This window comes from Glycine max, chromosome 14, assembly GCF_000004515.6.
Source record: "Glycine max cultivar Williams 82 chromosome 14, Glycine_max_v4.0, whole genome shotgun sequence".
Lineage (NCBI taxonomy): Eukaryota > Viridiplantae > Streptophyta > Magnoliopsida > Fabales > Fabaceae > Glycine > Glycine max.
This window is the reverse complement of record NC_038250.2, coordinates 45890510-45914156: the sequence shown is the minus strand read 5'-3', so window position 1 is coordinate 45914156 and position 23647 is coordinate 45890510. Positions and strand designations below refer to the sequence as shown.

The 23647-nt window shown below is 30.8% G+C and overlaps 1 protein-coding gene across 1 annotated transcript; it reads left to right on the top strand.

Moving 5' to 3' along the window:
• The first annotated feature begins 5266 nt into the window (after positions 1-5266).
• On the top strand, positions 5267-17132 carry LOC100797129 (WRKY DNA-binding transcription factor 70). Its single transcript, XM_006596334.3, has 3 exons — positions 5267-5883; positions 12382-12483; positions 16708-17132. Exons 1-3 carry the CDS (start codon positions 5528-5530, stop codon positions 16970-16972), a joined length of 723 nt encoding a protein of 240 aa, XP_006596397.1. The 5' UTR covers positions 5267-5527; the 3' UTR covers positions 16973-17132.
• Positions 17133-23647: the final 6515 nt, after the last annotated feature.

Below are 23647 nucleotides of genomic sequence, written 5' to 3'. Positions count from 1 at the left end.
CATATACCTATACCAACTTTTTGTGTTACTCCCTATGCTTAGAAACTCTACATTTTAGTATACAAGCAAATTTCTAACATTTTAGTCTATGTCATTAGTTACTAGCTAACTCTGTTAGCTTAAGATTCTCTAAAATTAACAAAATTAAAACTAGTAGTGTAACATATCCAAAAAAATTCTAATGGTGTTGTGAAATTGCCAGAAATTTAAAAAAGTTCATTGTTTTTTGTGGAGTTTTACACACATTAATTGACGGTGATTTAACAACCATCAGAACAGCCAGTTTAATTCAATCTTATGGTAGTTTTAACGAACCTATAAAACAAATGAAGTTACTTAGTAACTAACGACAATGACTAAAACATGAAAAATTAGCTAGTATAGGAAGTAAAATGTAGTAGAGCTTCTATAAGACTTATAATGTTCATTCTACCAGACCAAGTTCCGTGTGAAGATTAGTACATGTAACTCACCTTGTTCTTAATATATAATAATTTGTAGGAGTTACTTCAGTTGCAGTCATAAGTATGATCAAGGTTGCCGAGCAACTAAACAAGTGCAGAGGGATGACGAAAATCCTATAATGTGTACCGAACTACTTACATTGGCATTCACACATGCAATGCCACCACCGAGGCTACACATTCTGCCACAGATCTTCTGAATTCTGATCGTGATGACTCCATGGAGGATCACCACATTAGATCACCACAAGAATTTCCCAAAGAAGACACAGAGTAGTGTGTATTCATGAACAGACTCCCTCCTAAGTCTGGATATGGATTTTGGGGTGCCATCTGTTGATCATTTTGGCACAGACTTTCACTTAATTTAACTAAGATCAGTAGCTTTAATACTTGTAATTGGTTTCTTATAAGCTTAGTTCCCTATAAGGCTGAAGATTATTAATTCGCAGTGACTTTGTACTAGTGACAAATGAATTGTTAATAAAGATAGACATTCGTTAGCAACATTTGAATTTTGTTGGGGATAAGATTAATTTTCTTTTTGTCAACAATACCAATATGTGATGAAGACTCCTATCATTAGACCAATCCAAGAAATTATTCTTCTGCAAAGAGAATTGTATTAATCAATGGGGTTGTAAAAAAAATAAAAAAATTGTTAACTGGGAATATCAATGTGAGTTGTTACCCAATTACTAAGAAAGACCTTGGGAAATTCTTTTCTACTAGAAATTTTGAGCCAGTTCCCTTTTTGTTGCATGCCAATTATGGTGTTGGATTATAAGCTAAAAAGCTTAGAGGGCGAGCCCTGGTGTAGCGGTAAAGTTGTGCCTTGGTGACTTGTTGGTCATGGGTTCGAATCCGGAAACAGCCTCTTTGCATATGCAAGGGTAAGGCTGCTTACAACATCCCTCCCCCATACCTTCGCATAGCGAAGAGCCTCCGGGCAATGGGGTACGAAGTTTTTTTTTATTATAAGCTAAAAAGCTTCCGAAACCGAAAAAGCATTTCACTTTTGTTTTCCTCTTTTCAATTATTGTGGTGGAGTGTAAGCCATCTACAATTTGTATATGGAGTGCACACTAAAACAGGACAATCTCTTCTGCATTTTCGTAAGTAGTTATTAATTACTCAAGGAGCAAGGCAAAGGGAATGTTCATGACAGGGTAAGTTCTGCCATGGAGAAACTCAAACAGATACAAGCTAACATTGATGAGGCAGGTCCTTTTGAAGTTCTCATCCAGATAGAAAAGAAAGCTCATATTGACCTCCAGCAAGCGTTGCACTTGCAAAGTATTTTTCTGGAGTGAAAAATCGAGGCTTTAGTGGCATACAAATGGTGATAGAAATTCCGGTTTTTCCATAAAGTGGCTGCCATTAGACACAAGATAAACAAAATTTATGTTCTCCAATCCAAGGATGAGATTCTTTCTAATCAAGCTGGCATAGAAGCATATTTCTTAAAGTACTATGTTGATATCTTCTCTACAGAAAACAATGTTGTCCACAACAATCTTATCCATGATCTGATCCCTTTGCTGGTATCTCCTCAAGATAATGAGTTTCTCATCTCCATCTCTTCTATGGAGGAAATTAAAAAGGTCGTGTTTAGCATGAATGCCTGTAGCGTGCCAAGTCTAGATGGGTATGGTGGTCACTTTTATCAAACTCACTAGGACATCATTGCTTCTGATGTGTGTAATGCTACTATCCAGTTCTGAAAATCAGAGGGGTTTCATAAAAGGCAGAACGATCTTTGAGTATGCCAATGTTGCTTCAAAGGCAGTCAATCTCTTGAATAAGAAAACTCATGGAGGTAATATGGCTATCAAAATTGACATTAAGAAGGCATTTGATATGCTTGACTGGGGTTTTCTCATCCAGGTTCTCAAGGCTTTTGGGTTCCACCCTACTTTCTACTCATCGATTCAGTCTATTCTGTTATCAACCAAGTTGTTCCTTTCAGTTAATGGCAACTCCATTGGCCATCCCTTTTGCTTTTTTTGCATTGTAGAAGAGGTTCTTAGTAGGGGAATTTCTGCTTTAGCAAAGAAAGGGTTGCTAACTCCTCTGGCTAGTCCTAAAAATTTCACCACTCATTCTCATGTAATGTTATGCACATCATGCAACTTCTAGACAATTATGATCAAGCTTCGGGACAGTCTATGAACAAGGCTAATTCCACTTTCTACACAAGTTGTATGTCTCAAAATAGGATTCAGCATTTTGCTTCCTTACTGAGATTCAACCATGGCTTTCTACCTTTCATCTATCCAGGGGTTACTTATTTTTCAAGTGAAGCCACAAAGGATGCACTTGCAGCATATAGCGGACAAGATTAAAATGAAGCTGGCCACTTGGAAGAGGAAACTCTTGAATTTCATAGTATGTTAACATATAGTTTTCACGTTTATCAGTGGCCTAAAGAATTGTTGAAAAGGATAGATCACTGAATAAGAAACTTTATATGGAGTGGTGATGTAGATTCTAGAAAACATGTTATTGTTACTTGGAAACATGTTTGCAAGCCTTTTGAGGAAAGGGGGTTAGGTTTGAAATCTGTCACTTCTATTAATAGGGCAGCAATGCTAAAGTTTGGTCTTGTATTTCACAAAAGATGAATTGTTCTGTGGACCTTTCCTCTTTTAACAACATTCTGCAAATTTGTTTTTTGAAAATACTTTCACAAGTTCAGGACATTGTTCTCGCAGCAATCACCTATTCCTTTTATTAGATTTGGATTAGCAGAAACAACATCAAGTTTGAGAATCACAGATTGCCTCTTGATGCGTTAGTAAACAACATTTCAGCTAGTGTGCATCTTACGGGTTCCATCTCAAAGGGCACTATGACCAATTTTATGGCTGACTTCCAAATCCTTAAGAATTTCTCCGTTGATAGCAACCCTAGAAGTGTTTTGACCTCCTTTATTTGAATAAATTCTTTGGTTTGGTGTTAATATAATTGGGATGTTTATGTCCCCTCAGAAGCTTAGTCATTCATCTTTTTACACAACTTGATAGACTAGTCTAATAACCTGATGGTCTAGGTCAGATTGGACTTTTTAATTTGAAACTCAGAAGAAATTGGACTAATTGGGTTCGGTTTGTTTAAATTTATATCATTTTTAAAAATAAAAAAGATACGAAGAACCAAAATAGGCTAGTTGAATTTGGACTTATATAGTTCTTGAATCTAGTCTAGATAAACACCTTAATTGTGGAATGGAATCTCAAATTAAATTGGAGGTATTCGATTCATTATGAGTCCTAATTAAATCATTCATTTTATTCAACCTTTTTCTATTCTTGTTTATCTTCTAGATTATAAAATTTGTTGAATAACATTATCCTATATATTTTTTCCCTTTCAAAATAATTGTCGTTGTTTGACGTAAATAAAAATAATAGTAAATAGATAAAAGAGAATAATAATTTTATAAAATCAATCTTATATTATTATTAATTCACTTATAAATTTTATTGTTCATTATTAATATTATAAGAGATATAAATAAAATAATAATAATTAATATCATATGAAAAAATTAAAACGATAATTAATTTGAATTTTTCCCCTTATATAATAATTATATTGAAACCAAGGCAATGTATAATAATTGACCAGAGAAGTACAAAGAAATTTGTTTATCCTTATCCATAAACTTTATACCTACTGAACTTGGATGCATTTACTATATTTGTAATCGTTCTCCCATTTAATTTGCAGAGATCTAAACATAAATAGAAAATTTATTGGGTAGACGTTTAATGTTTCAAACTGAAAAATAAACACGCTATTAGACGTCTAATACAATATTTATCAATTTACTCTTTTCTCAACAATGATTTTAAGGACAGAAATTAAATAGTGAAAATAAAAAATTGTTAAAAAAAACGGATAAAACAAATATCATTAAGATCATAGTTTAAGACAATAAAAATATTATATGTCAACTCATTTTTATCCTAATTATTATGAACAATTTATATTTCTTACTTTCTGAGTACCATTTATTCATTTTATTTGCATTTGTTTTAACTTTAAGAAAAAGGACACTTCAGTACTAACTAACGTCATTCTGGCATCACAATCGAACGTCATCCTTAGCTTTGGAGGCAGTCAAGCAGTTATCACTTATCACTTCTTCAATAATGAGTTCAATTTGAATGCACAAAATTAATGAAATTTATTCTAAAAAATTTTATAAAATGAATTATGAAATTCAAATCTTAATTTTTAAAAAAACAAAAATAAGTTTAAAAAAACATTGTAATCATTAAATACCTAACAAATTTAAATAATTTTATTTAATTATTATATCTATATATTTAACTATTTTTCTTCGTATAATAAATTTTATCTTATAAAAAACTTATTAAATAAGAAACTATATAGTTTTTTTAGGGGAAGGAAAAACTATACATAGTTGAGGTGCTTTTGATGCTATTCTTAAATTGAAATTAAAGTTTTTATTTCTCTAATTTGTATTAACCTCCAATATACAAGTTTTATTATACAGATTACTGAGATAAAATTCTTGTTTTATTAAAAAATAATAGTAAAAACACATAACTATTGAAATAATCTTACTAAAGAAATATTAATTATTAATTAAGTTAATTTACAAATTGATTTACGAAAATATAAATATTAATTAAATTAATTTAAAAATTATCAAATATTTTATATATCTTATCTTACAATGAGAAAAATTAAAATGATAATTTTTTTAATAATTTTACAAATTAAGAGGATATTTTATAATTTTAAAAATAGCATAATCCACCTTTTTAACAAACTATATATGTCACTTTTATCCGAAGAATATAAAATTATTTTTTTCTCCCTCTTTCTTTTTCTCTTTCCTTTTCTTCGTACTCGTCCTTAGCCACCCAAAAGCCAAACCTACTCAGTACTCTTACTCACCCAACAAATCCAAATCTAGAAGGAAAAAAAAAAGAAACAAACCAAAAAAAAAAAAAATTATAGTAAAATATAAAAAAATTCAAAGAAAAACCAAAGCTAGCTAGAACCTGAGCCAATACACTTATAGAAAAATGAATAACATCGTTTGTTTTGCAAGTGAAATTAGTGTCTCAACCCAAAAGAAGAGAGTGATAATCGAAGAACTTCTTAAGGGGCAAGAAGCTGCTACCCAACTCAAGGTTCTTCTTCTTGAGAAGCCCTTTTGGAGTGAAGCCTTTCTCTCTTTTCAGGAAGTCATGGACAATGTTCTGAGATCTTTTTCAGAAGCTCTTTCTATTCTAAACTCTTCTTCTTCTTCTGAACCAGCTGGTTCAGCAGCTGAGGTGGCTCATCGGAGTCTCCTGAATTCCGGCCAAAATGGGTCGCCGGTGGCAGCTTCCGGCGAGAAGAGATTCCAGAAGGATGGGAGAGGTCGCTACAATAGAAGGTTAATTATTCTTTCAAATTTCTTTCTGACGAATCTATATATATATATATATATACTGCTTTTCTTACAGTCACACTTGTTAATTTTATATGTATAGTTTTTCACGACAAAGCGATTTGGGTTGCTGAGAGGCTTTGTTGAATTGGGAATATGTACGGAAGTATGGACATTGAGTGTGTCGTTGTTTTACTATGAATGGACAGTTTTTGTTTTATTATATAAAACAAGTTTGAATTTTTTGAGGTTATGTGTTGGACTTGATAATATATATATTATTTAATAATGGAGATAATATTCGTATATATATGTTGATTTTAATTAGTTGAGGGGCATGAGGGTTAGTTCCTTTCACATATGCATTTATGTTATTATAGATTTTATACATTTTATATTTAATAAATCTATTACATATTATAATAATCTTAAAATTTATGATTCTCTTGTACAACTTGAAAGTAAATAGAACTTATTTTGATTCATGAAAGATATAAGTTCTTCAATTTTCTTTGTTTTAATCTATCTTTTTCCTTCTTTTATTTTTCTTCTCACGTTCATGATGATTAATTAGAGGAAAAAACTTTTATGGTAGATATATAACCATTTGCCTTTTACTAACAAACTTTCATCAAGTTAGTTATCAGAAATTTATTAATTTCCCATAAGTTTATTAACTTTCCATATTTATCAATAGGTTCCTTTATTTTATTAAATTAAGTTTAGACCCTTAATTCACATGAGTCACATTATCATGTTATTTAATTTTTTTTTTCTAACATTCTCCCACTTGACTCTTATGATGACATAACCCTTCATGATTTAATAATTACATAAATCATATTGTCCACTAAAAGATTTTAGATAAATTGGCTTCATCATTAATCATAACTAAAGATAAAAAATAATAAGAGTCATGACAATTACATGTCATTTAATCAACGTATTCTCTTCCATGTACTACTATATTATCCTTCTTTTTAATATGACTATAAAATGAGAAGTTTATAATGAGTTCAAACAAAAGTCATTCTTTCATTAACAAAAACATAATATGTTTTCCACATCATAATTTGCATGCATATACACATAAAGTAGAAAACACAAATTTCAGAAACTTACACAATAATGAGCTCAAAGTGTCAAATAGACAATATTAATAATAATAATAACATTCAACATTCACTAGCAGACATAGTACCCATATTCACTACATGGCCAGTAAATACTTTGGGTGGTAACTCTTTTGTTAAAGGGTCATCAATTATTAGATTAGTGCTAATATGTTTTATTGATACTCTATGTTTCTGAACTTCTTCTTTAACGACAAAATATTTCAATTTCATATGTTTAACACCTTTAGAATACTTGTCGTTTTTAGAAAAGAAGACAGATGCGGTATTATCACAATAAATTTTCAGCAGCTTGACATTACTGTCAACTACTCCAAGTCCTGAAATAAAATTCCACAACCAATTTGTCTGAACTGTGGCCTCAAAGCATGCCACAAATTCACCCTTCATGATAGATGCAGCAATGACTGACTGCTTTGCACTTTTCCATGAAATCGCTCCTTTGGCTAAAAGATACACATAACCAAATGTAGACTTTCTTGTATCTATACAACCAACAAAGTCTGAATCTGTATATCCAATCACCTCAAGATGACCAGATCTCCTATAAGTAAGCATGTGATCTTTTGTCCCTTGCAAGTATCTTAAGATTTTCTTTGCAGCTTTCCAATGATCCAATCTTGGATTACTTTGGTATCTACCAAGCATACCAACTACAAAGCTAATATTTGGCCTTGTGTATGTTTGAGCATAATCAGACTCCCAACAACAAATGCATAAGGGATATTTTTCCATCTGTTTTCGTTCCAAATCATTCTTTGGACATTGCATGAGACTAAATTTGTCTCCTTTCTGTATTGGAACAAGAGATGCTGAACATTTATCCATTCTGAATCTCTCTAAAACTTTATTAATATATGATTTTTGAGACAAGCCTAACAGTCCTTGTTTATCTATCACAAAATATTTTTATTCCTATCACATAGTTTGCTTCACGCATATCTTTCATTTCAAAGTTGTTGGAGAGAAACTTCTTAGTCTCACTTAATAGACCAAGATCATTAGTTGCAAGTAAGATGTCATCAACATACAGAATAAGAAATATAAATTTGCTCCCACTGACCTTTAGATATATACACCGATCAACAGTATTTTCCTTAAATCCAAAGGACGTATTAGTATCATTGAACTTAAGATACCATTGTCGGGAAGCCTGCTTAACTCCATATATTGATTTCTTAAGTTTACGCACCATGTGTTCCTTTCCTTCTTCAATGAACCCCATTGGTTGGTCCATATAAATATCTTCCTCTAAATTCTCATTCAAAAAGGTAGTTTTAACATCCATTTGATGCAACTCAATATCATAATGAGCTATTAATGCCATTATAATCTCGAAAGAATCTTTCTTAGAAACTGGAGAAAATGTTTCCTTATAATCAATGCCATTTTTTAAAGTAAAACCTTTAGCAACAAGTTGAGTCTTGTGTCGTTCAATATTGCCATAGGAGTCACGCTTAGTCTTAAAGACCCATTTACATCTAACTCTCTTGCATCCTTCAGGCAATTCCACAAGATCCCATACACCATTTTGTGCCATTGATTTAAGCTCATCTTTCATAGCATCTAACCATTTTCCAGAATCATCACCATTAATGGCTTCTGAAAATGAAACTGGATCATTATCAATGTTAAGTCATTTTCTGACTCTTGTAGATAAATCACATCGTCATTCAAAATAGCATATCTCCTTTCTCTTTGAGATCTTCTTAATACTATTTCTTGTGATTGTTCTACTATAGGTTCATTGTTAACCTCATGATCATTAATTTGTTGTTGTTCTTGATTGTTATGTGGTTCAACAGTATAAGGAACAACAATTCTTGAAGTAGAAGCACTAGTTAAAGGAACTCGTACTCTAACTTCCTTAATCTCCACATTTTGTGAAGCTTCACTCCCACTGGTTTCACCATTCTCATTGAATCTGGCATTTCCAGTTTCAACAATTCTTGTATTATGGGTAGGACAATAAAATATATACTATTTTGATTGTACTGGATAACCAATGAAATATCCACTTTCTTTTCTTGCGGATTATATATTCTAATTTCTGCCTGACAACCCCAAAAATGTAGGTGTCTCAAACTGAGTTTCCTACCTGTCCACAGTTCAAAAGGTGTCTTTTTAACTGCCTTACTAGGAATCATGTTCAACAAATATATGACAGTTTTTAAAGCATACATCCATAATGATACAAGTAAAGATGAATTACTTAACATGCTTCTAACCATATCCATTAAGGTTCGATTACGCCTTTCTGACACACCATTTTGTTGTAATGTACCTGGCATTGTGTATTGAGCACAAATACGACGCCTTTCAAGGAACTTAGCAAATGGACCAGGATGTTGTCCACTTTCACTATATCTTCCATAATACTCACCACCTCTATCTGATCTGACAATTGTCACCTTTCTGTCTAATTGTCTTTCCACTTCATTTATAAAAATTTCAAAAGCATCCACTGCTTGAGATTTCTCATGCAGTAAATAGACATACCCATAACGTGAAAAATCATCAATAAAAGTGATAAAGTACTTTTCTTTATTGAAAGAATTTACATCAAAAGGTCCACATATATCAGTGTGTATAATTTCAAGAAGTTGAGTGCTTCTTGCGGCTCCTATATTTGTGTGTTTTGTTTGTTTGCCTTTAATACAATCCACACATACATTCAGATCAGTAAAATCTAAACTTGGAAGGATTTCATTCTTTACTAATCTTTGCATCCTTTCTTTTGGAAATGTGTCCCAAACGTTTATGCCACAAGTAAGCAGAACATTCATTCACTAAACTACGTTTAGTGCCAACATTATGATGCAAGGTCATAAGAGTTTCAGCATATAAATTATCAAGATTTAATTTATATAAACCATCATAAAGTGTACCAGATCCAATCATACAAGTATGCTTATACAAACTAAAACAACCATTCACAAACCTAAAAGAGTATCCAACAACATAAAGTTTAGACAAAGAAACTAAATTCCTAGAAATACTAGGTACATAAAAGTATCAAATAAGTCTAAATAAAATCCAGTGTCAAGGATTAAACGATAAGTCCCAACAGCTTCCACTGGAACTTTCACTCTATTCTCCATGAAGACAAACTTCTCATTTGGGTTTATGGTTCGGGTTGTAAGGAATTCCTGCATCATATTAGAAACATGAGTTGTACATCCAAAATCAATCCACCAAGTATTATGGGGAACTTCAGTTAAATTTGATTCAAAACATAAATAAGCATTATGCTCACTTTTCTTTTCGAACCAAGCTTTATGTTTTGGGCAGTTCATCTGGAAATGTCTAGATTTCCCACAGAAATGACATTTGTCATTTTTCTGCTGGATCTTAGTAGAGGACTCAACAATCTTTAATAGTCCTTTGTCCTTTCCATGTTTCTTATTGACTTTCTTTCCAACTCCCTGATTATTCACATAATAAACGAAGTAGTTTTCTTGATTCTTAAGTCTGGTTTCCTCGTGAACTAACATTCTATGCAATTCATGCACATTCCATTTGTCTTTCATGGTATTATAGTTCATTTGGAAGGGACCATACTTAGACGATAATAAGTTCAAAATAAGCTGCACAAGGAAATTTTCATCCACCACCATTCCAAGAGACTTAAGTTTTGCTGCAATATTAGTCATCTCAATGACATGTTCATGCATAGTACGAGAACCATCAAACTTCATGATGGTTAAAGTACTCACTAATGTCCCAACAAGAGACTTATTAGCAGTTTGGGAGTATTCTTCCATAGATTTCATAAATTCTTTTGTACTTTCAGTTTTGGGAAGAGCAGACTTAATGTTATTTGCTATGCTCATGTGCATAAGCATCAAACAAATTTTGTTTAACTTTTCCCTAGTCTTGGTTTTCTCTTCATTGCTACTAGCATTAGTAATAGCAGCAGGTTTTTCAACTTGAAGAGTCAAATCAAGATCCAATACACCTAAGTGAAATTGGACTTGTTCGCTCCAATCAGAGAAATTTAACCCATTAAAAACCGGAACAAACGTACCAAGAGAATGCAAAGATATAGGAAGGGATACTACAATTAACACATGCTTAACATTAATACTTTAAGTCATAAATTAAACATACAATACATATTCAAACAACAAACAAACATTCTATGTATACTTATGTTCTCCTTTGGGTGATACATTAATACACAAAAACCATACCGATGCTAATAATTTTAACATTATTTAGTAAGGCATATGCATTAATTAGAAATACTTATTATCTTTGGATATATAAATAAAACTAATACTGCATACATACTACCAATAGTCATATCCATAAATTATAAGAACAACTAATCAACCTTTGGGTGATCCATAAATGTCTTATAATAATGAACTTCAATTAACCCATAAACCAATCATCTATAATTTAGCATCCATTCTATGGGTAATTGAAATAAAATTTTCACTAATTTGGAATTAAATAAAACATAAAGATTTGATCACTTTGGTGATTACAAACCTATGATACATTTAATCCAAATTACTACAATTACAACCAAGTTGCTTCACAACTATGTAACCATTCACCATATGAAGGCATTCGACATATTTCCATTTCAAATTACAGTAAATTTAAGATCAATTTTTGAATTGAAATTGACGTAAGAGAGAGATATTGAATTTCAATTCAAGACATTCAAAAATTGGATTCAGGGCATTCCAGACTCAAAAACAATTATAATATGCACAACGGAAAACAAAAATGGTTTGAATAATTTTTCAATTGGAATCATATTCATACAGTGTGTGGAAGAAACATCATTCATAGAGAATCATAAATTCAATAACCTAATGCTTTGATATCACATGTTAGTTATAGATTTCATACATTTATATTCAATGAATCTATTACATATTGTAAGGATCTCAGAATCTATGATTCTCTCATACAGCTTGAAAGTAAGTAGAACTTACTTTGATCCATGAAAGACATAAGTTCTTCAATCTTCTTTGTCACAATCTATCTCTTTCCTTCTTTTATTTTTCGTCTCACGTTCTTGATGGTTAATTAGAGGGAAAAACTCCTGTGGCAGAGATAGAACCCTTTGCCTTTTATTAACAAACTTCTATCAAGTTAGTTATCATAAGTTTATTAACCTCCCATAAGTTTATTAACTTCCCATATTTGCCAATAAGTTTCTTTATTTTATTAAATCTAGTTTATGCCCTTAATTCACATTATCATGTTATTTAATATTTTTTCTAACATTTTACATATTCTAGATATATATGTTATAGCTTATAGTGCGTTATATTTTATATATAATACCAGAAATATGATTACATGCATTATGCATGAAGCATATGCTCCTGATTAATTTGTTGTTGCGCAGGAAGAGTGCAGTGTCATGGACCATACTCTCATGCACCATTGATGATAATCATGTATGGAGGAAGTATGGACAAAAGAGAGTCTTGAATACTGAATTTCCTAGGTATATATGTTATCATTGTTTTCCTTTACGATCTGTTAATTTTTATTTATTACCATGAAATTAAAGATATAATTATGAGATAATATACGCAAACACCATTATTTATACATAATATAGTTGCATCACATGAAACTGTGTATGCCTTCTTTATTTGATGTTTTCTTTCCTATCTTTCCCTATCTCCAAGAAAAAGAAAAAATTATTTATTCTACACTCTATTGTTATGGTATGTTTGGCTATGTTAAAAGAAAATTAAAAGAAAAGAAATTGTTTCCTTCTCATGCATCACAAGACCATTATTATCCATTTTATGCTTCTAATATTATCATCAGTTCAAAAAAACTCAAACCCTAATCTCTTAGATGCATAGTCGATAAGAGCTTAAGTTTCTTAGTTAAATCTTCATACCTTAGATAGCTTAACAAATAAACTTGCATTAAGAGAGAGTATTACAAGATGACTAATAAACTAAGTTTCATTCCTAGATACATGGTTTATTAAGTGCTTATCTCAGTTGTAGGCACAACAAGTATTCTTTTAATCACATATAAATCTAAATGAACTTAAAATTGTGTTCCACTAACAACTATTTTTTATACATCAATTATCTTGTTAATTGGTTTAAAATGAATAGGACACTAATTAATTGCCTCTCAAAGGTGGTAGTGCCACTTGCATTTTGATATCTCCCACTCAACTTGTGCCACACTCCCTTGGCTTTTTGGTTGCATGTGTTGAGGACGAACTCTATGTCTTGCTTGTGAGACCAAATCTAATCATGTCTGCTTCCAAATGGTGTGTTTCACACTCCTCACCTCACTTTCCAAATCTTAACCCTAACCTTGACATTCCACTGATTGTCATTGATGACATCTAGTCACATTGAACTAAAAATGATCGATTTCACTAGCTTGGCAAGTTTGAATCGATCTTTTGTAAGAAAAAGAAGGGAGAATGGAATCTGGGAATGCAAACAAATCTAAAAATGATGTCATTTCACATGAACTATAGCACAAGCCTCTTACAGAGTTGAAGGTGAAGGTGTTGGGCAATCAGACAAAGGCAATTTTAGTGGAAGAGTGGAACACACAATCAGTTAAGTGCCTCGTCGTTACGAGGGCATCAATGCTTTATTCATGGTTGTGACATCTTGAGCATAGTGATGATGGACTTCGAGCTACAATACCAAGAAGTTCCGTGGTAGGGGAAAACTCATCACTTGGTTCACTACAGACTCCAAGGTGCCACTTGCACGAGGCTTCTTTAATGTGTACTACTTCAGACTCAATTATAGGCTAACAAAAAAAATTAGACTCAAGTATAAGTAAATTTTAACTACTTTTATCCTATTTAATGATGTCATTCCAAAAATACCCTCCAATTATATGTAATTCTAGTTCCAATGATCAATGTTATAAAAATCATACCGACTGGTCTAACTAGTTTGATTGAGAACCAGTGGCCTAGTCTATTTGATTTCATCATTGGATTGGTCATGTATTCAACCGAGGTTTGGGTTCGATCAACTCAGCCAGTTTTCATAATAATCGATGACCTGAGTGGTTTTGGTACCCCGGTCTGAGTTTTGTGTGATTTGTTTTCCACAAAAACTCAAAAATCGAGGTTTGGGTTGGATTAACTCGGCTAGTTTTCATAATAATCGATGACCTGAGTGGTTTTGGCACCCCAGTCTGAGTTTTGTGCGATTTTTTTCTTTGAAAAAACTCAAAATGACATCATTTTAAGTCTAAACACCTTGGGCCCTGAATTACCCTAAAGAACATGTTTTGTATGTGGTGCTTACTACCCTAAACCTGCATTCTTAGTGTTCTCACATGAAACACAAGGTATGGATGACAAACCCTTCTCAATTGTCACTCAATGATTCTGACAATCGTGCATGAGTCATAACCACACTACTGGTCGTCGCTCACTGCTGCTCATCATCGCTCACAACCAAGGAGGCACGAACCACTACAATGCATGACACCATTATTGATTTTAGGTTCATCTTTTTGCTATTGAATCCTCTAATACAGTTTAACCCTCCTGATTTTAAGTTCTATGTGTTATTGCATTTGAATCCTCGTTTATTGTTAGATAATACTTAAACCTCTTTATTTATTTATGTATGTTATTGTTTTGATTTTCATTGATGCATGAAAATAAGATATTTTGGGGTAGGGTAATTTTTTTTTATATATATATTGGATCAAATCAGTTTAATTAGTGACTTACTAGTCCGACCACTAACCCATTGCCTTAATTGGGTGGATGAGATCGGGTCAATTTTCATAACATTGCCAATGACTCATGTTTATTCTTGATATCAAGTTCTAATGAATAACACTTTAAGATTTTTTTTTTTAAATGTAACTAATAGAATTAAATGACATTAATCAATTCCTTAATTAGTATAAAATTAGTTAATTTTGTTTACATTTAAGTAAGAAGGAAGAATTTATTAGTGACGCTGTGAATATTGCCAAATAGTAAATGAACCAAGAAGTTGTGAAGAATTGCACCTTGTCCATGTCTTGAAAAGACATTATAAGCTTCATCCATGAGAACTTATTAAGGTTATTTATGCAATTTAATTCTTGTCTATCTCTACCCCTTTTCTTTCCTCTTTACATTCTTGAATAATTTTAATCTTTCACAGATTTATATAGGATGGTGAAGTCAGGTGCGATGTCTTTCCTTATAATGAAAATTAGTTTGGTGCGAATCTTTTATCAAGATTTTTTGAAACTACTTGGATTGTTGCATGCTTATTGTCTCTTATATCTAAATAACAATATTAATGTTTTCTTATGCGTTATTGTTCCACTATAGCAGCGTGTAGACATCTATCTGTGCCGATGTTTTGGAACTGTATTACTTGGTTTTGTTGTGTTGTTTATGCCCTTGAAGATGTATGCCTCTAATTATTCCTAGTCCAACCTGAACGTTTTTTTTTTATAACGGTTGCTACCATAATCTCATAAAGAAAATGGAACTTATTAGATTGGTTGCAACCATAACCCATTAATAAAGTAGAACTTACTAGATCGGTTCTGGTAGTAATAACTGATATACAAAGTTTCCTTACATTGGTTTAATATCTGATTTAAAACATTTCCATATTTTTTACTCCTTGATTCTATAACGCTATCATATAGCTAATGTAATTATGTAAAATGCCTTTTCTACCTGATTTTGAACCTCTAAAGTGCAAATAGTAAAAATAACCATTGCTTGAACATAAACGTAAATGGTGAGTGTTAATGATAATTATCAAGCAGAGACAAATTTACAATTAGGAGATTGCTACCAAGCTGAACGTTGAGAATACCATCGATCACAAAGTATTAATGTAACAGTAACAATAACTTTGTCCCCCACAAGAGAAAGTTGATTGCACGTATCATAAAATTAATATGCCATAATTTTGTCCTCAAAATATTTTTTTCATGAGATTCTTTTTAGTAATTTTCTCTAATGTCTTTCTTCATCTTCCTCTACCTCTTTTCACAGTCTTGGATCTACTCATTTCATGGGTGTCTTTAGATACTTATTTTTTTATGTTTCAATTCCAATTCTCTTTAAATAACTGATTTTTGTATCATATTCTCCTTCATAGGTGATCATAATAATATTTGCTCATATATAATAATTTTGCGTGTGTCCTTTCTTACGTAGTTAGCAGTTACACTTCCATCTCATCATACTTAGATATGTAATACTCTCGCCTTTTCTCACTGTCCATTTAATGTTTAACATTTACTACCATTTTAGTTAGTCATGATCACATACGAGTATGAAAAGATTTTGATGTGAAACTTCTCTGTACGTAATTACTTTACTACAAATCTTTTTTTATAAATTTAAACTAGAATTTAAGATTTTAATATATTGATGATACGGTATATTTCCTAAATGAACAAGTAAATGTACTACTAATCGATAATTTTATAGGCGTACATATAAGGAATAATATATACTATAATAGGTACAACCTATATGATCTAGATTCAAAGAATACAGACTCATAATGTTCATTCTTCTACCAAATCAATTTCCCTTAGAAGAATAGTAATCTAACTCATCTACCAAGGGTCTAACTCGATTTTGATTGAATAGTGTATTATTGTAAACTCTCTCGTAAGAGTTCCTATTGTATAGATAAAAAAGGAAGTCATCTAACTCACCTTGTTGTTAATTAATAATGATAATGATTTGCAGGAGTTACTTCAGGTGCGGTTACAAGTATGATCAAGGTTGCAAAGCAAACAAACAGGTGCAGCGGGATCAAGAGAATCCGAATATGTACCGAATTACGTACATTGGAATTCACACATGCAATGCCACTCCAAAGGCTACACATTCGGCCACTGATTCTAACACTTGGGAATCATTTCTTCTGAATTCTGATGGTGAGGTACCAAACTCACCAAGTTTAACTATAAAACAACAGTTTCCCAAAGAAAACACATCAAGTTTAATTTAAAGGATTTTGAACTATCCAATAATAAGCCTACCATTGTGCCCTTAAGGATGGAATCTGATAATAATTAGTACTGCAGATAATGAGTGATTATGTGCTGACTCTCAACGTCTGGATATGGATTTTGGGGTGCCATCTGTTCATTTTGGCACTGATTTTCCCTTTGACGAAGGTTACTTTCTAATTTAATACTAGTTGGTTTCCTAGGCTTATTTGTCGGTATACTTGGAGATTTTTGTCGTCCCATTCTTAATAACAACATTAGTAATATTTCATAGATCTTCTTAACTAGTCTTCTAAGAAATTAGTTAAGATTAAAATATTTTAAAAAAAATATATAAATCATAACTGAATAAAAAAATCATAAAAAACATAATTTTATATTCGTCAATCAAAAACTACTTACTCTTAGTTTTTTTAACTAGTGTGCTTAGGATGCTTGTTAATATTTTTCATGTTATTACTATTGACATTAGTAAATAATCAAATTATTCCTGAAATTGTATTAATCAATGGGGTTGTGCAATAAATACAAAAACTCGATACAATTAAACAGTAGTGTAATTAACTAGAAATATCCATGTGACTAGTTGCCTAATTACTAAGAAAGACTGGGAAACTCTTTTCTACTTTAAATTATAGTGTCGGCTATTATAAAGCTAGCTAAAGCTTCCAAAGCCCAAAAAGCTAGCATATATTTCACTTTTGTTTCCCTCCTTTCAATTATTGTGGGGGACTCAAGTGTAAGCCATTTACAAGTCGTATATGGACAAAAAGAACATGACTATCTCTTCTACATTAATTTGCGTGTTACCCAAGGAGCAAGGCAAAAATCACGAACTAGTTAAAGAAGGACCAAGGAAATTATTCCTCCTAAATCCTAATTGGAAAACTATTACTCTTGCTTATGGTACCGGTCAATTTTCACTTAACACGTAATCAAGTTTTATTAACTCTTAATATGTGTCATGCGGAAATTAACCAATATTAATATTGTAACTTAGTGGCTCGAAATCATTCCTTAACTACTAACCCATATAGCTAGCTAGTTAGATTCTTTTCTAAAAAAAAACGCTAGTTAGATATTCTATGACGTGTGCATTGCACATTAATTATGGCAATCTATTAAACTCATTGAAGTTCCACCTTGTACATGACAACTGTTTTCTTCTTCCTTTGGGTATAGAGAAGAACAGCATATCAATATAATCAGGTTGGTTGGCCATGTATCAAGGCTTCCTGCCAATTCACAACACAAGCGGGCTTAATAGAATTCAATATTTCTTCCATGGTTTCTCTGGGAATTGAAGAAAAAAGTCTTAAACGTATGTTTAATCCATGAAATTAAATGTGTCTTTTATAAAATTAATTTGTATTTATTTTAAATTTTTTTAGTCATTGAAAACTATAAACCATGTGTGCTATCATTTTACAAAGGCATTAAAAATTCATTGTTTTTGTTCAAATGTAAAAAACTAAAATAAATAAATACAAATAAATATTAATATGGAGAAAGCATTATACTTTTAAACATAAGAGGGAAAAAACGTGAAATGTGAAATTGGGTGGAAAGATAGACCAGGTCGGTCTATGCTAATTGGAATTTCAACTGCCTTTGCCATTTCTTCTTTTAGTCTAGTGGAGACCCTTGAATGTATCCTATTGACATGTTTCTTTCTTTGGATCTCATTTAATGTCTATTTGTGTAGAAGGTTGCAAACGTTTGAGACAAACATATTTTGCAGAAGTATCATCATCTTTAGTTTTGCTTTCAACTTATTTTTATTCATTCGATTTGCATAGAACCACGCGTATCATATTTCCAGCTTAAATCCAAACACACACTTAATGAATTAATTTTCTGGGTGCATGTGAAGCACTGATCAAAGCAAGTACTTTGCGCCATAGAAGAGATTATATTGCACAAGATATGGTCAAAATTCTTTGGTCATATATGACTTGCAAGTTGCAAACCTTTGTAGTGTGAATTTGGATTAGAAAAACAAGAAAATCAAATTACGCCAAGGACTTTAATTTAGTATGAACATTTTAAATAATTAACCTTGTTTAATTACAACAGGAAGTATTAGAGGTTTCGTGCCAATTCTACACGAAGGTAGCAATGACTTGCTGATACTGTCATTTTTTTACGTGTCAGTAGCTTGCTGGTTGTTGTGGGTGCTGTTAATATGGAGCGTCTGTTAGTTTCACAGCTTCAATTATTCTACCTGTTATAAATGTAGTGTAGTGATATAGTAGTGTTTTGGGGGAGATGAATTGCATTTTGGGAGAGAGGTTTTAACTGATTTGGTCAATGTAGTGTTTGGCTTCAGCTCTATTATTATGAGTTATGACTGTTGCCTAGCTTGTTAGGGTTAATTGAGTACCCTTTGTACCCTTTGTACTCTTAATTCTCTTTCTTAATATAATTGTTTTATTTATATAATTATTAAATTATATAAGTTTTATAATCATACAAAAAATTGTATAACTTATATAAATTAATAAATTATAGCTGTTGATGCTCACATTATTTAAAGGAGTATGGTAGAAGTCGTCTAAAATGAAGATATCATCAATCAATTTTTTTTTTTATTTTAGTTCCTAACAATTTTTTTTGTTGATCACGGATAAACTTAAATTATTTTTTTTCTTAAATTAAGCGCTATCTAAATTTAAAGCAATATATCTAAACAATTTTATGGATAAAAAATAAGATTTTAAATTTATCAGGTCAATAATGAAAAATTACTAGGAATCAAAAATAAAATTTATTCATTTATTAGATATTAAAACATATTTAAATCTATAAGAAAATATTGTTTTAAAATATTTTTATGTGATTTATTTTTTAAGCAATTATATTTTATCATATTTTAAATTAATTAAAAATAAGGTTAATATAATTAAAAATAAATTTAATTACAAAAAGGAAGGTCATACTTTGGGAGACTAAAAGTGTTATTAACGAATGCAATAATAGTATATATAAAATATTCTTTATGTATAGATCAAGTAAGTCCTATGGCTTTGTAGTGGTAGTAGAAAAGGAAGAGGTTAATGTTCCAATCCCATCTTTTAACATTTTTATCATTTTTTTTTTTTTTTGCATATTCTACCTTTTACTTTCAAAATTTTGTGTATTTAATTTACTCCTGTTTTCAAAATTTTGCACAATTCCCCTCATTACATATGATTGCCATGTTAATAATCCATGTTAGTATCACATGTAGTACCACGTCAGCATAAGAAAGAATTTGATTCTATAAAACGTGCTTAAAAAGTGAAGTGTATCAAAAACATAAAAAATAAAATGTTATCATTTTTATACAAGTTCTCTATTGGACAAATATGACAAGTAGTTTACGGTGAGCCAATATTTGTTTTACTGTATCTTATGTTAGTTGCTTAGTTTAAATATGTAATCACAAACTTTTTGGAAATTGCAACATTTAAGGCATTTTCTGCCATTTTCTTTAAACTGCCAATTTTGTGACTAATTTTTTCATTAATCATGACATTTTTTCTACATATGGGGACACAATTTATTAAAAAGATTTGTGATACAAAATTTACTATAATGTGAAACTTTAAAAGAAAAAAAATGTAATTAAACCTAATTAAAAACATACTTTTGACACGACCATAATCTATATAGAAAGATACTTTACAAATTGATTGTAATGAGAATTGGTTTAGACGTTTTACATCATTTCTCACTTTATCCGTTTAATTTTCATTACAACTAACATAAGGTAAAAAGACTTTGGTTTGCATCCCCTTTGAGAGTGGGAATTGATGAAGATGGTTCTTTTGCTTTGAGGTTGAGCCATTTTCTAGTAGTAAGTGATGAGGAGAGTGTTGCTACTGTTTTTGAAATTCTGTACAACATTTGGACCTCGAGAAACTTGCTAATATTTTAACAAAAGAATGAGGATATTGTTCAGATTTTAGCAAGATCTAGAGCAAGTGCCATGCATATGCCCCAGGAGGAATGATCAGTACAAATTTATGAAGCACCGATACCGATACGAAAACTAGATATACAGACATTTCTAATGTCCAAAATATATAACGTAATACGGGTGTTGGATCGGTGTCGAACACTGACTCGGATGCGTGTCGGATATCAAACACAACAAGGGACGAACGCGTGTCGAACACCGAACACAACAAGAAACTGAGGTATCTGTGCTTCATAAGTACAAATCTTAACCAAGTCTAGCTTTGGCAACCACCACCAGAGGGATGTGTGAATGTATGAAAGCATCAATAACTCACTTTCAACCTCAGATTGTGGAAGCTGCTGCTTTTAGATGAAGTATAAAAATTGCACAACAACTTCTTCTTGATCATGGCATTTTTGAGACGGATTGTCAAAATATTTCCAAGCATGGAGTCACAAGCAGCAACATCAATGTACACATACTTAGCTGAGATTTTGCAGGAGTGTAGAGAGATTTTGAGGCATAGACATAATTAATACTTCGTTGATACACACCAAAAGAATAGGAAACACTGTTGCACATAGCCTTTCTAGATTGGCTTTTTCTTCTCTTGATTCAGTTTGGATTCAGGAAGTTCCTCTAGAAATTCAAACTCTTGTAGACCTTGATTTAAGGATTGTTTTAGCCTCTCAATTAAAAAAAAATACTTATTTCAATCAAATAAGTGATATTTTATTTTTTTTAGTGTATTTGTTTAAATTATATATGTGTGTTTAAAAAGAGTTATTTTTTACTTATTTTTTGAGAAGTATATTATTTATTTTAAATTTAAATGAGTCCCATACGAGATAAGTACAAAACACTTTTTCATCCTTATCCATTAAACTTTGTAACTAAACCTACAGCTCCATCTGTGTATAACCGTTGACGTTCTCCCAGTTTCGAGAAATCTAAACATAAGAAGTAGCAGTCAAAAATAAACATAAAAAGTAAACTTTATTGGATTGACATTTATTACTATTTCAAACAGAAAAATAGACACGCTACTAATCGAGTAATGCAACATGTATCAATTACTGTTTCTACAGTGATTTTAACTTTTGAGGAATAAAATTAAATATCATTAAGATCTCAAATAAAAAGTTAAAATAATTTTTATAAGAAAAGATAATCAACACAGTTTTATCCTATATTTACCTTTTGTTTTAAGAAAAAGAACTAACGTCATCTTGGCTTTGGATGGCAGTCAAGCAGCCATCACTTATCACTTCTTCAATAAAATATATTCTCATGCGTGAATTACAAAATTCAAATATAAAGTTTTAAAAATAAAATTTTTTTAAAAACAGTACATTAAATGCCAAACAGATTTTAATAATTTTATTTATTTCCTATTTTAAATATTTAACTATTCTTATAATACCAAACAAATCTTACACCAATATAATAAATGAAAAATCATATATAGTAATTTAGATGTTTTTTTATGTTTTTATAATTTGAATTAGAATTTTATTTTATTTTATTTTATTTTTATTAACATTATTTAATTCAAGTTTATGACTCACAAAGAAAAACAAGTTTTATTATACATATTTTCATATATTGAGATGAAAATCTTGATTTAATTAAAAAATTAAAACAATACTAAAACCACATATCAAAATGCAGGGGGCAATTGGTTGTGTAATTGATTGTGAGAGCGTGTTTCTGTGATGTGTTATATACATCATGAAATAGGTTCTTTTACACATGTATTCAACATAGACTTTTTGCATCATTTCTCACCTAAGCAACGTAGAATTTCACTTTCTATATTAATTTTGATTAATACCAACATAAAAAATATTTCTCTACATCTAATTTAGATAGATCTAGAAAGTGCTATCCTTCTATACCGACAGATTTTACATCTCTCTAGATTTGATCTAAAAAATTAAAATCAGCTAATTTAAAAATCATTCGCATGAAGCAATGATAAATATTTATTTATTTCTCATTTTATCAATTTATTTCCTTGTTATTCCTCTCCCTAAGATTTTCTCTCATTCAAATGATATGAATAACCATACATGTACAGTATTTGGTTATTTGGTGCGACATTTTCTATTAGACATGGAACAAATTAAATTAGGCGTATTCATTGAATAACGATGCATGCACAATAAGTTTTTGATGACATTTTAATAATTCTTTTTTTTAATTTTAATATTTTTTCTATTAGATCATATTCATGTTAATCAAACACTTTTCTCTTTTCATTTTTCTTCTAGATATTGTAGAATTTATTGAATAACACTATCTTATATAAATAATTATTACATTGTCAGAGAAGTACAAAGCACTTTTTTCATCCTTATCCATATATAAACTTTATAAATAAATCTACAGAACTTCCATTTACTATATTTGTATACCCGTTTTCCCATTTTCTTGCAGGGTGTCATTGTATCCTTGGAGTTGATTTTGGTTAAATTTTAAATTTAATTTAATCGATTCGTTTTAATTCAATTTTTATGTTTTTTATAAACTCAATTTATTTATGAATAATTTGATTTGATTCAAATCAATAGATTATTCATTTTAATTTTATCTTTTTTTTAAAATTATTATTTTATATCATGATTCATTCAAGTATCTACAAATTTGATAGATTTAGTTCAATCTTAATTGGATTTATAAATTTAAATATGTGATTTAATCCGTATATGGACGATTTTAATCAATTCGG